General features: G+C 49.1%; 1 protein-coding gene across 1 annotated transcript; it reads left to right on the top strand.

Annotated features, from left to right (window-relative positions):
• Nucleotides 1-1,951: 1,951 nt before the first annotated feature.
• On the top strand, nt 1,952-12,816 carry LOC139234641 (homeobox protein vex1-like). Its single transcript, XM_070865326.1, has 4 exons — nt 1,952-2,189; nt 5,255-5,466; nt 7,574-7,826; nt 12,545-12,816. The coding sequence occupies exons 1-4, from the start codon at nt 1,952-1,954 to the stop codon at nt 12,814-12,816; spliced, it is 975 nt and encodes a 324-aa protein (XP_070721427.1).
• The last annotated feature ends 475 nt before the right edge of the window (nt 12,817-13,291 follow it).

The following is a 13,291-nucleotide window of genomic DNA, read 5'->3' as shown; positions in this document are numbered from 1 at the left end:
CCCGGGTTCGGCCGGGCCGCCAACAGGAAGCCCCCTCTTGGGTGCCAGGCCACTGGCCTGGCCGAAACCCTCCCCGGTGGCCCACTGGACCGAACTTAAAAATGTGCGGAGCTTCAGCGGCCCTCCCCTTTAACTGAACGTGAGAGACGTGGTGATATGTCAACAACGTGACACCATCAGCGCGGCGCTGATGAGTGATCAGGGTGGCCGAGGGCACTGCGAGGGCACTTCCGCCCCCTCAGCAACTACATCCGCGCCAACCACAGAAAACCTTGCCAAGTAGCCACTGTTGAAACGTCAGCTGTGGCCGTACGTGTTGGCTGCGGGATTTGGTGGTGGGGGCGCGGGGCCGGGGGTTCAAACCAATCCCGTCAACACCCGGCTCCTGAATTGTCCAGCAGGGGTTTCTGGTCCGTGGGAATCTTGGCCAATTTCCTCCCCTCCATCCCAGGGACTGGAGTTGGATGTGGTGCTGCTGCTCATCTCCGTTAACTCAGTGTCGTCTGCGAATTGACCCCAGGGCCTTTCATGCTCTGGCCCTGTTCCCGCTCTGTGAGGTATTTGGAAGGCTGGTGGAACTATACCCGCCCGGTAACTGATGTACTTAGTCTTCTGCGAATTGTTAGCACGATGCCAATGGAGTTTTGGAAATATTCGGTGGGCCAGCAACAATGGATGAGGAAGATCCCAGTACGGATCCTCAGTCTGCTGTGGGTCAGACAAGCTCTGTCAGGGCCCCGGCAGGCACAGCTCAACTGGCCTCAGGTCCTTGGCACTAGAGAGGGGATTTCCCGCCTCTCGTGTTAGGAACCCATGCTGGAGGTGTGCGTGGACAGAATCGGGCTTGGCTGTGAGGGCCCTCCAGTCAAATCATCTGACCCACACTTCATTCACTCTGAGTCAGCAGGTTGTGGGTTCAAGACCCACTCCAGAGACTTGAACACATAAATCTAGGCTGACACTCCAGTACGGTGCTGAGGGAGTGCTGCACTGTCGGAGGTGCCGTCTTTCGATGAAACGTTAAACCAAGGCCCCTTCTGCTTTCTCAGGTGTAAAAGATCCCACAGCCATTATTTCAAAGAAGAGCAGGGGAGTTATCTCCGGTGTCCTGGGGCCAATATTTATCCTTCAATCAACATCACTAAAACAAACTATCTGGTCATTATCACATTGCTGTTTGTGGGATCTTGCTGTGCACAAAACAAATTGGCTGCCGCGTTTCCTACATTATAACATTTGGTCGGACGGTACCTTTCATTAAAGATGCCCACCACCACCAGACTGGGAACCTGGCCTAGAAAACACACACACACAGACACACAATTCTCATTAAGCAGATATAAATGTGCTTTCCAACAAATGTGACTCCCAGCCTGAGCTCACATAGCTGGGGGGGATTGCTGTGAATGAACAGAGTGCTCCCGGGCAGGGTGAGCCAGGGATGTCTGTGCCGACTGCGGGTTGGGGCAGGATCAGGCCTGACTGTGATTCCTCCCTGGCCGAACAGCTTGAATGAGACAATGCCTTCAGGGCGCGATAGGAATGAAAAGCTGATAGCAGACACTAGGCTGGCAACCTGAACAGTTCCTTGTGCACAAGTTCAGCTGCGGCGGGGGATCCTAGGGACTTAAATCAAACTCCTTGTGAAGTTGCAGGAATGGACGGTTTCAGGATTCCTGATTCCATTTGAACTTGGCACCTCGGCTGGAGAGAGACACACGTGTGAGCCTCAGACTCTGTGGAGCCTGGAATTAATAGCCTCATTCAGAGGCCACAATCAAGTGCAAAATAAGCTAATTACGGTACCTGTCAGCAGCTTGCTTTGTGTCAGCAAACTTACTTTGATGTGAGAGCAAAACAAATTACAAATGAAAGCCCGAGAGTTGCCTATAAAAGGCCCTGCAGTATGTGGGTGGGACTGATCTGCAGGGGCTGTGGGAGAGGCCGAGGGATGAGCTGGAAGTTTTCTGTGGAATGGCTGGCTGTTAGCAGCCACCAGGCCAGCAACACTTCAGCCGCCCCACAACAACCCGAAAGACCAGATGTCTCTGGAGCTGGCAACAGGCCCGACAGTCCCCGCTCGACCTCCGGCACAAAGGAAGCGAGTGCAGACAATTGTTTGGATGAAGAAAGGATGAAGAAGAAAGCAGCTGGTGACCGGGCTGACCGAGAGCTGACCGCCACCCCAGGTAATATATCCGTACCGAGGGTTTACTGGCATCGTCTGCCCAGAAAAGCTCCCCTGGAGATTGTCTCTGGGTTCAAAGTTAGCAATCCTTGTGGTGCATTCTGTCATTAAATCTCGGGAGGCATAATCTGATCCAAACTACCAACCATTTCATGGGATCAGGAGAGTTTGGCTGTGGTTATTGGGCTGTGGATCCGGAGGCTATCCAACTGTTCAGGGTTTGCACAGTGGCACTGAATTAAACCTGTTCCTCCAACAGCGAGTTCAGGAGTTCAGCTCGTGAGTCTGAACCACACACAGAGCAGCAAGACCCCAGTTGTGACTCGGGTTGGCTCAAAAGTTACCAAACTATATCTCGGTGAACTCTCCTTGGGCGGAGATCCAGGTTCCATTGTCTCTACATAGCGCTGTTTTTGTATAATTAATGTTCGTGTCGTTACAGTCGCCTCTATCGCTTATAATTCAACTACCTTACACTCATTGGCAGGGACATTGCTCAGATCCGCCCCCTGTCGCTGCCGAAAATGCAGGAGGAGGCCATTCAGCCCCTCGAGCTTGTTCCACAGGAACAGGAGGAGGCCATTCAGCCCCTCGAGCTTGTAACAAGAGGAGGCCATTCAGCCCCTCGAGCTTGTTCCACAGGAACAGGAGGAGGCCATTCAGCCCCTCGAGCTTGTAACAAGAGGAGGCCATTCAGCCCCTCGAGCTTGTTCGACAGGAACCGGAGAAGGCCATTCAGCCCCTCGAGCTTGTTCGACAGGAACCGGAGGAGGCCATTCAGCCCCTCGAGCTTGTTCCACAGGAACAGGAGGAGGCCATTCAGCCCCTCGAGCTTGTAACAAGAGGAGGCCATTCAGCCCCTCGAGCTTGTTCGACAGGAACCGGAGAAGGCCATTCAGCCCCTCGAGCTTGTTCGACAGGAACCGGAGAAGGCCATTCAGCCCCTCGAGCTTGTTCCACAGGAACAGGAGGAGGCCATTCAGCCCCTCGAGCTTGTGGAGGAGGCCATTCAGCCCCTCGAGCTTGTTCCACAGGAACAGGAGGAGGCCATTCAGCCCCTCGAGCTTGTTCCACAGGAACAGGAGGAGGCCATTCAGCCCCTCGAGCTTGTTCCACAGGAACAGGAGGAGGCCATTCAGCCCCTCGAACTTGTTCCACAGGAACAGGAGGAGGCCATTCAGCCCCTCGAGCTTGTTCCACAGGAACAGGAGGAGGCCATTCAGCCCCTCGAGCTTGTTCCTCAGGAACAGGAGGAGGCCATTCAGCCCCTCGAGCTTGTTCCACCAATCAATTAAATGGTGTCCAAGTGACACTTTATTCCAATAGGGGGAAGAGCCAAGGCCCAGCGTGCAGGACTGCGCCAAGGAACAAGAGTAAAAGGTCGGGTAAATCGGGAAGTGCAACAAGTGATGTGTAGCTGGGGTTTTGAAGGCTGTAGATTATGAGAAGGCGGATAGACTGAGGGCATAGTAAAACAGTCCTTGCTTTAATATGAGGGATCTTACTTGGGCAGTTAGTGGAGGGTGTTTGGCCCCCACAGTCCCATGGATAGCAATTGATGAAACCCTTTGCAAGCTGACCACTTTCCAGTGTGCTTCCTATCCGGGTGTGGGCAGATTCGCAGGCCATTAGCAACCGGTTTGCACACGCAGCCTCGAATGGCGGGGCCCGGCTCCTTCGTCTTCCCCTCTCCTCTCTCCCACCCCCTCCCCACACGTCATCTTCTCTTCCCCCCCCTCCTCTTCTCTTCCCCCCCCTCCTCTTCTCTTTCCCACCCTCCTCTTCTCTTTCCCCCCCCACCCTCCTCTTCTCTTCCCCCCCCCTCCTCTTCTCTTCCCCCCCCCTCCTCTTCTCTTCCCCCCCCTCCTCTTCTCTTCCCCCCCTCCTCTTCTCTTCCCCCCCTCCTCTTCTCTTCCCCCCCCCTCCTCTTCTCTTCCCCCCCCCATCTCTTCTCTTCCCCCCCCTCCTCTTCCCCCCCCCCTCCTCTTCTCTTCCCCTCCCCCCTCCTCTTCTCTTCCCCCCCCTGCTCTTCTCTTCTCCCCCCCCCTCCTCTTCTCCCTGGTGCTGCAGTAGGTGAGTAGAAATATTTATTTATTTATTGAGTGATTTTTAATTTTGTGAAAAATTTTTCTTAATTTATTTGGATTTATTTATTGGTTTATTTATTTATCATTTATTATCGATGATGGCTCTTTATTTGTAAAAGTGAAGTGTTTCATGTTTGTAAACTTCCCTTCCCCCACCCCTCCCATCTCTCTTCCCTAAGCCTGATTTTCTAAGTGTAGGCAAGGTTTTTCTGAGCGTGCAAAAATCTACACTTACTCTATTCTGAGTAAGTTTTCGCTGCCTAAACTTGCAAAACGGGCCTAAGTGGCCGGACACGACCCCTTTTGGGGAAAAAAAAATCTGTTCTAAAATGGAACTATTCTAACTCACTAGAACTGGTGCAAACTAAATACCGAGAATTGCAATTTCTAAGATGCTCCATTCTAAACTAGTTGCTCCAAAAAAAAAGGAGCAACTCAGGCTGAAACTTGACCCCAACAGTTCCAGATGTTATAGAAGAGGCAGCTCTACACAATACATCTGCGGGCACACGACTCCGTGACCAGGAGCAGCTGAGAGTGCTGGTACATTTAGCAATGCAGGGACAGGATACTGTACTCCTTTACAACTCTTTTACATTATAACTTTAAGCCAGGTGTCCCCTTTGGTAAAGGGGCACAGTGACTAGATCCCACAAATTAACAAATAAACTTTAAAGGGAACCTTCACAAATCAAACTAAAATTCTGTTCCCTGCTGTAATGATGCACTCCAGTCCCTCCGGCGCCCACCTCTCGCGGAAGGCCATGAGTGTACCGGTGGACACCGCGTGCTCCATCTCCAAGGACACCCTGGCTCGAATGTTGTCCTCCTCTACAAACATTAAAGCTGCGGCACAGGTGGAAGAAGCAATGAGGAGCAGCATTGGTGATGAAACACTCTGGGGTCACGATGCAGAATCTGCACACTGCTCACCCTTGGGGTTTTCTCCCATGGACTGACTCTCTCCATTTTTATTCAGACAGTGAATTAAACTGGAACAGTTCCGGAGAGACTTCAGGCTACGAGAGCGAGGGGGAGCGCTTTGATTCGCTGTCAGCTGGAAACCGAGCTCGCACTGCTTTCACAGTCGAACAACTCAAACAACTGGAGAAGATATTCAAGAGGAAAATGTACCTGGGGGCACGGGAGAGGCAGGAGCTGGCCAAACAACTTACACTCTCCGAAAAGCAGGTACTGCGTGGTTGGAAGATGATTTTTCAATTGAAAGTAGTTCACTGCAGTCAATTTTCTTAAAATCCCCCTTTTTTCCTGACTCCTTACTGGGCTTCCTGACACTGGCTCAGTGGGCAGCACTCTCGCCTGAGCCAGAAGGTTGTGGGTTCAAGTCCCACTCCAGAGACTTGAGCACAAAATCTAGGCTGGCACTCCAGGGCAGTGCTGGGGGAGTGCTGTACTGTTGGAGGTGCCCTTTTCAAATGAGGCGGAGGCCCCATCTGCTCTCTCAGCTGAACTTAAAAGATCCCATGGCACTATTTTGAAGAACAATAAAAAGACAAATTTGTTTTTATTCGTTCCTGGGATGTGGGCGTCGCTGGCAAGGCCGGCATTTATTGCCCGTCCCTAATTGCCCCTTGGGAAGGTGGCGGTGAGCTGCCTTCTTGAACCACTGCAGTCCGTGTGGTGAAGGTGCTCCCACAGTGTTGTTGGGGAGGGAGTTCCAGGATTGTGACCCAGCGACGATGAAGGAACGGCCGATATATTTCCAAGTCAGGATGGTGTGTGACTTGGAAGGGAACGTGGAGGTGGTGGTGTTCCCATGCGCCTGCTGCCCTTGTCCTTCTAGGTGGTAGATGTCGCGGGTTTGGGAGGTGCTGCTGAAGAAGCCTTCGCGAGTTGCTGCAGTGCATCTTGTAGATGGTGCACACTGCAGCCACGGTGCGCGGTGGTGGAGGGAGTGAATGTTTAAGGTGGTGGATGGGGTGCCGTTCAAGCGGGCTGCTTTGTCCTGGATGGTGTCGAGCTTCTTGAGAGTTGTTGGCGCTGCACTCATCCAGGCAAGTGGAGAGTATTCCATCACATTCCTGACTTGTGCCTTGTAGATGGTGGAAAGGCTTTGGGGAGTCAGGAGATGAGACGCTTGTCTCAGAATACCCAGCCCCCAACCTGCTCTTGTTGCCACAGTGTTTATGTGCCTGGTTCAGTTAAGTTTCTGGTCAATGGTGACCAGATTATCTGCTTATTATCACATTGCTGCTTGTGGGAGCTTGCTGTGTGCAAATTAGCTACTGCGATTCCTACATTACAACAGTGACTACACTTTAAAAAGTACTTCATTGGCTGTAAAGTGCTTTGAGACGTGAGGTCGTGAAAGGCGCTGTATAAATGCAAGTCTGTATTTTTAATACCATAGCCCAATTATTGTTCTTCCACATGTGATGGCACTGAGAAGTGGCGGTGTCAGTACCAGGCCTGGTCCTGCTCGCACCCACACATTTTCCAGCTGGGTTTGTAGACGTGATCAGGAGCAGGATAGGATGGCTGGCCGATGCTTCACCTCCTGAATCCAGGGGGCGATAACAGCCAATTGTATCTCCCCTAATCCCTCGCAACCAAACCGGCAGAGGTCAGAGCTTGACCCTGGGGCCACCTTGAGCTGTACGCTGGTAGGTTTTATGCCCGAGGCTCGGAGGAGGGGGCGCTCCTTGTGTCTTTTGTGTTATTAAGGAAACTGATTAACATGCTTCATGGGAACATTAAATGGCATTGTGGAATTCAATTTGCAAAATACCGGCGGAAAAGACTCCTGAAAAACACAGAATCCCATGTAATCAAAAAAAGAAGAATTTAATCAAGTTGCCATAAACCCAACCCTTTAAATTATCCAGAGAATTAAGAAATCTGATTCCCAAATACAGGTTCAGTAAAAATCCTGGAATCTCATAGAAACATAGAAAATAGGTGCAGGAGTAGGCCATTCCGCCCTTCGAGCCTGCACCACCATTCAATATGATCATGGCTGTTCATGCAGTACCCTATTCCTGCTTTCTCTCCATACCCCTTGATCCCTTTTGCCGGAAGGGCCACATCTAACTCCCTTTTGAATATATCTAACGAACTGGCCTCAACAACTTTCTGTGGTAGAGAATTCCACAGGTTCACAATTCTGAGTGAAGAGGTTTCTCCTCATCTCGGTCCTAAATAGTTTAACCCTTATCCTTAGACTGTGACCCTTGGTTCTCGTGTCAGAAAAAGGTCATTTGACGTGTCACGGTAAATCAGTGGCCCTGTTTATTATTTGTTAGTTGATATAATCTTTCAATTTGATATTTTGTTTTAGGTAAAGACCTGGTTTCAGAACCGACGAATGAAGTTGAAGCGTCAGATGGAGTACTCCAGTGCACAAAGCTTCCACTGGGACATGGTGTCCCAACTCCTTCCGTGTTCGGGTGTGCCAGCTTATGTCCACATCCCCAAGGGCATTTCCTACCCGTCAGTCGTCTATAAGCAACAGCCTGGGTACCAGTTGGCGATCCCCACCCTGGTGATGGACCCTCTGCACCCACCCCTTATGTTACCTGGTGCCACCCCAGGTGAGATCAGTACTGGAAGGGACCAGCCATACGGGGCCACATTATTATTGTAACAGCAGTAACTAGTCAAAAACACGGTGAGATTTTGGGGTAATCACAAAGACTTCATGGAGAGGACATCTTGAAATGGGCGATGTGCAATAATAATTCAGTATTATTCAATGTGAACTGTATATATATCTTACAGATATTTCGTGTTTTTCAACGTCATCCAGATTGGATAATTATTCTATTTTTATTGATTGACGATAAAAACATATAATTAAAAGAGAAGGTCGAGTCTGACTAACTTGAATTTTTTGAGCAGGTAACAAGGAAGGTCGATGAGTGTACATGGACTTTAGCAAGGCTTTTGATAAAGTCCCACATGGCAGACTGGACACAAAAGTAAAAGCCCATGGGACCCAGGGCAAAGTGGCAAATTGACTGAGGCAGAAAGCAGAGGGTAATGGTTGATGGATGTTTTTGTGACTGGAAGGCTGTTTCCAGTGGGGTTCCACAGGGCTCAGTACTGGGTCCCTTTCTTTTTGTGGTATATATTAATGATTTAGACTTGAATGTAGAGGGTATGGTTAAGAAGTTTGCAGGTGATACTAAAATTGGCCGTGTGGTGATAGTGAGCAGGAAAGCTGTGGACTGCAGGAAGATATCAATGAACTGGTCAGGTGGGCAGAACAGTGGCCAATGGAATTCCATCCTGGAGAAGTGTGAGGTAATGCATTTGGGGAGGGCTAACAAGGCAAAGGAATTCACATTAAATGGTAGGACACTGAGAAATGTAGAGGAACAAAGGGACCTTGGAGTGCATGTCCACAGATCACTGAAAGCAGCAGGCCAGATAGATAAGCTGGTTAAGAAATGCCTTCTTAATTAGTCGAGGCAGGGGTTATGCTTGAACTGTATAAGACATAGTTAGGCCACAGCTAGAGTACTGTGTGCTATTCTGGTCACCACATTACAGGAAAGATGTGATCACATTAGAGAGGGTACAGAGGAGATTTACGAGGATGTTGCCTGGACTGAAGGATTTTAGCTAGGAGGAAAGATTGGATAGGCTGGGGTTGTTTTCTTTGTAACAGAGGAGACTGAAGGGAGACATTATTGAGGTGTAAAAAGGTTTGAGGGGCCTGGATAGAATAGATAGGAAGGACCTACTTCCCTTGGCAGAGGGGTCGACAACCAGGAGGCATAGATTTAAAGTAATTGGCGGGGGGGAGGCTTGGAGTAGATTTGAGGGGAAATTTCTTCACCCAGAGGGTGGTGGGGGTCTGGAACTCACTGCCTGAAAGGGTGGTAGAGGCAGAAACCCTCACCACATTTAAAAAGTACTTGGATGTGCACCTGAAGTGCCGTAACCTGCAGGGCTACAGACCAAGAGCTTAAAAAGTGGGATTAGACTGGGTAGCTGCTTGGTCAGCCAGCGCGGACACTATGGGCTGAAAATTCCTCCTTCTATGCTGTAAATTTCTATGATTTGGTGATGGTACACTTTTAAAGGGGGGTGGGGGGGGGGGCAGGAACAGAGAGACCTGGGGGTGTACATACACAGATCTTTGAAAGTGGCAGGACCAGTGGATACATTTGTTGTAAAAGCATTAGGATCCTGGGCTTTATAAACAGAGTACAAAAGCAAGGAAGTTATAAAGAACCTTTTATAAAACACTGCTTAGGCCTCAACTGGAGTATTGTGTCAATGTCTGGGCACCACAATTTCGGAAGGATGTGGAGGCCTTGGAGAGGGTGCAGGAAAGTTTAACTAGAATGGCTTCTGGGATGAGGGACTTCAGTGACGTGGATAGACTGGAGAAGCTGGGGTTGTTCTCCTGGGAGCAGAGAAGGTTGAGAGAAGATTTGATTGAGGTGTTCAAAATCATGAGGGGTCTAATTAGAGAGAAACTGTTCCCATTGGTGGAAGGGTTGAGAACCAGAGGACACAGATTTAAGGCGATTGGCAAAAGAACCAAAGGCGACATGAGGAAAAATCTTTTTTACGCAGCGAGTGGTTAGGATCTGGAATGCACGGCCTGAGAGGGTGGTGGAGGCAGACTCGATCGTGGCTTTCAAAAGGGAGTTGGATAAGTACCTGCAGGGCCGATCCGCTGATCCACTAGCATTGTGCCCACCGATACTCTGCCCTTTCAATGGCTCCTGATTCAATCCCTGTCTGCAAGTCATAGGATTACAAATGATATACAACACAGAAACAGGCCATTCGGCCCAACCAGTCCTGACTTCAAACCCACCGCAGACCTGCACTTTAGATGCCTTCATTGCTTCTTCGCTGCTTTTACCAGGGAACAGTAGCACAGCGGTTATGTTATCGGTCTACTCATTCAGTGGCCTGGACTAATGATCCGGTGACATCGGTTCAAATTTCTCCACGGCATCTTAAGTAAAACTGCAATTTAAAAAAAAAAGCTAGTGTCCATAATGTTGACCATAAAACTGCTGGGTTGTTGTTTAAAAACCCATCTGATTCATTCATGTCCTTTTTAGGGAAAGAAATCTGCTGTCCTTGGTCTGGCCTATCTGTGACTCCAGACCCACAGCAATATAACTCTTGACTGCCCTGTGAAATGTCCCAACAAGCTCCAGTTGTTAGTTGCTCAAGGTCAATGAGATACAAGGGCATGCAGGTTTAGCAGGCTGTTAAGAAAGCAAATGGCATGTTGGCCTTCATAGCCAGAGGATTTGAGTATAGGAGCAGGGAGGTCTTGCTCCAGTTGTACAGGGCTTTGGTGAGAGCTGTGTGCAGTTCCTAATCTGAGGAAGGACATTCTTGCTATTGAGGGAGTGCAGTGAAGATTCCTGGGATGGCAGGACTGACATATGAAGAAAGATTGGGTCGACTAGGCTTATATTCACTGGAATTTAGAAGAATGAGAGTGGATCTCAGAAACATATAAAATTTTGACGGGATTGGACAGGTTAGGTGCAGGAAGAATGTTCCCGATGTTGGGGAAGTCCAGAACCAGGGGTCACAGTCTGAGGATAAGGGGTAAAGCCATCTAGGACCGGGATGAGGAGAAACTTTTTCACTCGGAGAATTGTGAACCTGTGGAATTCTCTCCCACAGAAAGTTGTTGAGGCCAGTTCGTTGGATATATTCAAAAGGGAGTTAGATGTGGCCCTTCCGGCTAAAGGGATCAAGGGGTATGGAGAGAAAGCAGGAGTGGGGTACTGAAGTTGCATGATCAGCCATAATCATATTGAATGGTGGTGCAGGCTCGAAGGGCCGAATGGCCTACTCCTGCATCTATTTTCTATGTTTCTAATGAGGGATGGGCAATAAATGCTGGCCTAAGTGACAGTTAAATGTAAATACACTGTCCCGTCCTGGTACAGAATTTAAAAACCCACTGTTATTAAAATTTTCATTCCAAACACACTTCCCATTTTCATCTTAAAATGAAACCGGAGAGCAAAGATGCAACCCTTTGGCTTCAGACCAGTGGTTTCAACACGTTAACTCGTGTCCTGGCAAGGGAGGCCAGCTAAAAAAAGACAACTTGGAAAGAGCACAGTACATTTGTGTCTTCAAAAGTAGGTTGATTTATTAAAATGTTTATTTAAAATGCAATATTGTTTAATTTAGCAATGGTGTAGATTCAATGGGGAGCGGATATACACAAATGATATGCTCACCAGGAAATCTCTGCCAGGTATTAGCCTACCGTTGGAGATTTATTGCCTCTCCCAGGAAAATACATGTCTGGTGGGGGGAGGAGGGGATGGGGAAGGGTGGGGGGCAGAGGAAGGGTTTAAGTCACAATGCTCCGGCCATCATATGTTGGGCAAGTTTGATGGACCAGCTGTCTTTTCCTGCTCTGCATTTTCGTATGTTGTTATATTCTTGTGTTAAATTCTAAATTTTGCCCACTAATCATTGTCAACAGTACTCAACTAATAATAAAATGCATTTCTTCAGAGATGCTGTGCTGATTTGAGTTTTTAATCTAACCCCAAACTTTTGATCCCTAGCAGTGAAATAATTGTTGGAATTCCATAAAGATTTTACACTGCTGGTAGTACAACATTGTTTAGAAGACCTGGTTTTAAATTCAGTTTAAATCTGTATCTCATCCTTTCCATCATTTAAAACTCATCTTCTAGTATGAACCGCAGTATTACACCTGAACCCTAACTCTGACCACGTGAATGCTTCCTCTGTGAGTATATCAGTTCCACAGCTGTACCTAAAGCCAGTACACACCTGGGTTGCACCTCAGGATCCACATCTCTTGTGGTTGACTCTCTAATTCTGTCCGACCCCCTGATCCACTAGCATTGTGCTGACTGATACTGTGTCTTTCCAATGGCTCCTGATTCACTACCCATCTGCAAGTCAACTTCAAACCCAGCACAGGGCCTCAGCCCTGAACTTTGGATGCTTCTGTTGTTTCCTCCGTCTTTATAATCGAACACTGCCAGGTCTCTGTAACCTGAATTGCTTCTAGGGTCCATTCACACGCACATTTTGGCTGCCGCTCCAGACCCAAGCCCATTATTCCAATGGCGGCTTCTCTCCCATCTCCTCCCCTGTCCAGCACCCAGTCACTGCCCACTTCATTTCTCCCTTCCTGGGTACTTTGTCCCCAATCCCAATCCATCACTATTCTTTACTACTCTCCTGCCATCCCAAGCTTAAGTTATCCTGTTCACTTCTCTTGGCATTATCTGAAAGGACCATCAAAGCTCCAATTTCTGCATCCTTACAGGCTACAACCCCAACTATCCAATCGTCCTCCCGCGAGAACACCCTCTGGGGATGAACCGTGCCAACCTCCTTCCTGTCCTGCTCACCATTCCCTTAAACTCTGCCAGTGGATCAATCACTGCCCCGCTCTGCAATTCCGTGCAGAATGTCCATTCGCTCATAAGCAAGGCCCTTACTGTGCACGATTGCATTGACATGTCTCTGATTGAATCTCAGTTCATGGGCAGCAACACGCCCTGCCTGAAACCAACAACTATTTTAAGTAAACCTTAAATCAAGTGCCCCCTTGTTTAAAGAGGCACTCGAACTGACAAATTAACAAATGATGCTTTTGCAAAAACTATGGTCAAATTAAAATTTGGTTGCCGGGGGTCCCTCCGGCGCCCACCTCTCGTGGAAGGCTGCGAGTGTACCGGTGGACACCGCGTGCTCCATCTCCAGGGACACCCTGGCTCGAACGTAACCGCGGAAGAAAGGCAGGCAGTCGGGCTGAATGACTCCCTCGACTGCCCACTGCCTGGACCGGTTAATGGCCCCCTTGGCCAGGAGCAGTCCTACGAGGAGGTCTTCCGACTTGCCCGCTCCCCTCCGCACAGGGTGCCCGAAGATCAGGAGCGTGGGACTGAAGTGCAACCTACATGCCTGCCTATACTTTCCATCATTTGCCCTGCCCAAATCACCACGTGCACCTTGTCACTAAATTGCACCTTGGTCTCTTCCCCTTCTTCCTCTGGTACCTTGCTACAAC

Source organism: Pristiophorus japonicus, chromosome 22 (genome assembly GCF_044704955.1).
Source record: "Pristiophorus japonicus isolate sPriJap1 chromosome 22, sPriJap1.hap1, whole genome shotgun sequence".
Taxonomy (NCBI): Eukaryota; Metazoa; Chordata; class Chondrichthyes; family Pristiophoridae; genus Pristiophorus; species Pristiophorus japonicus.
This window is presented reverse-complemented; position numbering and strand designations above follow the sequence as displayed.

Coding starts and splice junctions, on each gene's coding strand:
- LOC139234641 (XM_070865326.1), top strand. CDS start 1,952: ATGAGCTGGAAGTTTTCTGTGGAATGGCTGGCTGTTAGCAGCCACCAG. Junction 2,190..5,254: donor AGAGCTGACCGCCACCCCAG/GTAATATATCCG, acceptor ATTTTTATTCAG/ACAGTGAATTAAACTGGAAC. Junction 7,827..12,544: donor GTTACCTGGTGCCACCCCAG/GTGAGATCAGTA, acceptor GCATCCTTACAG/GCTACAACCCCAACTATCCA.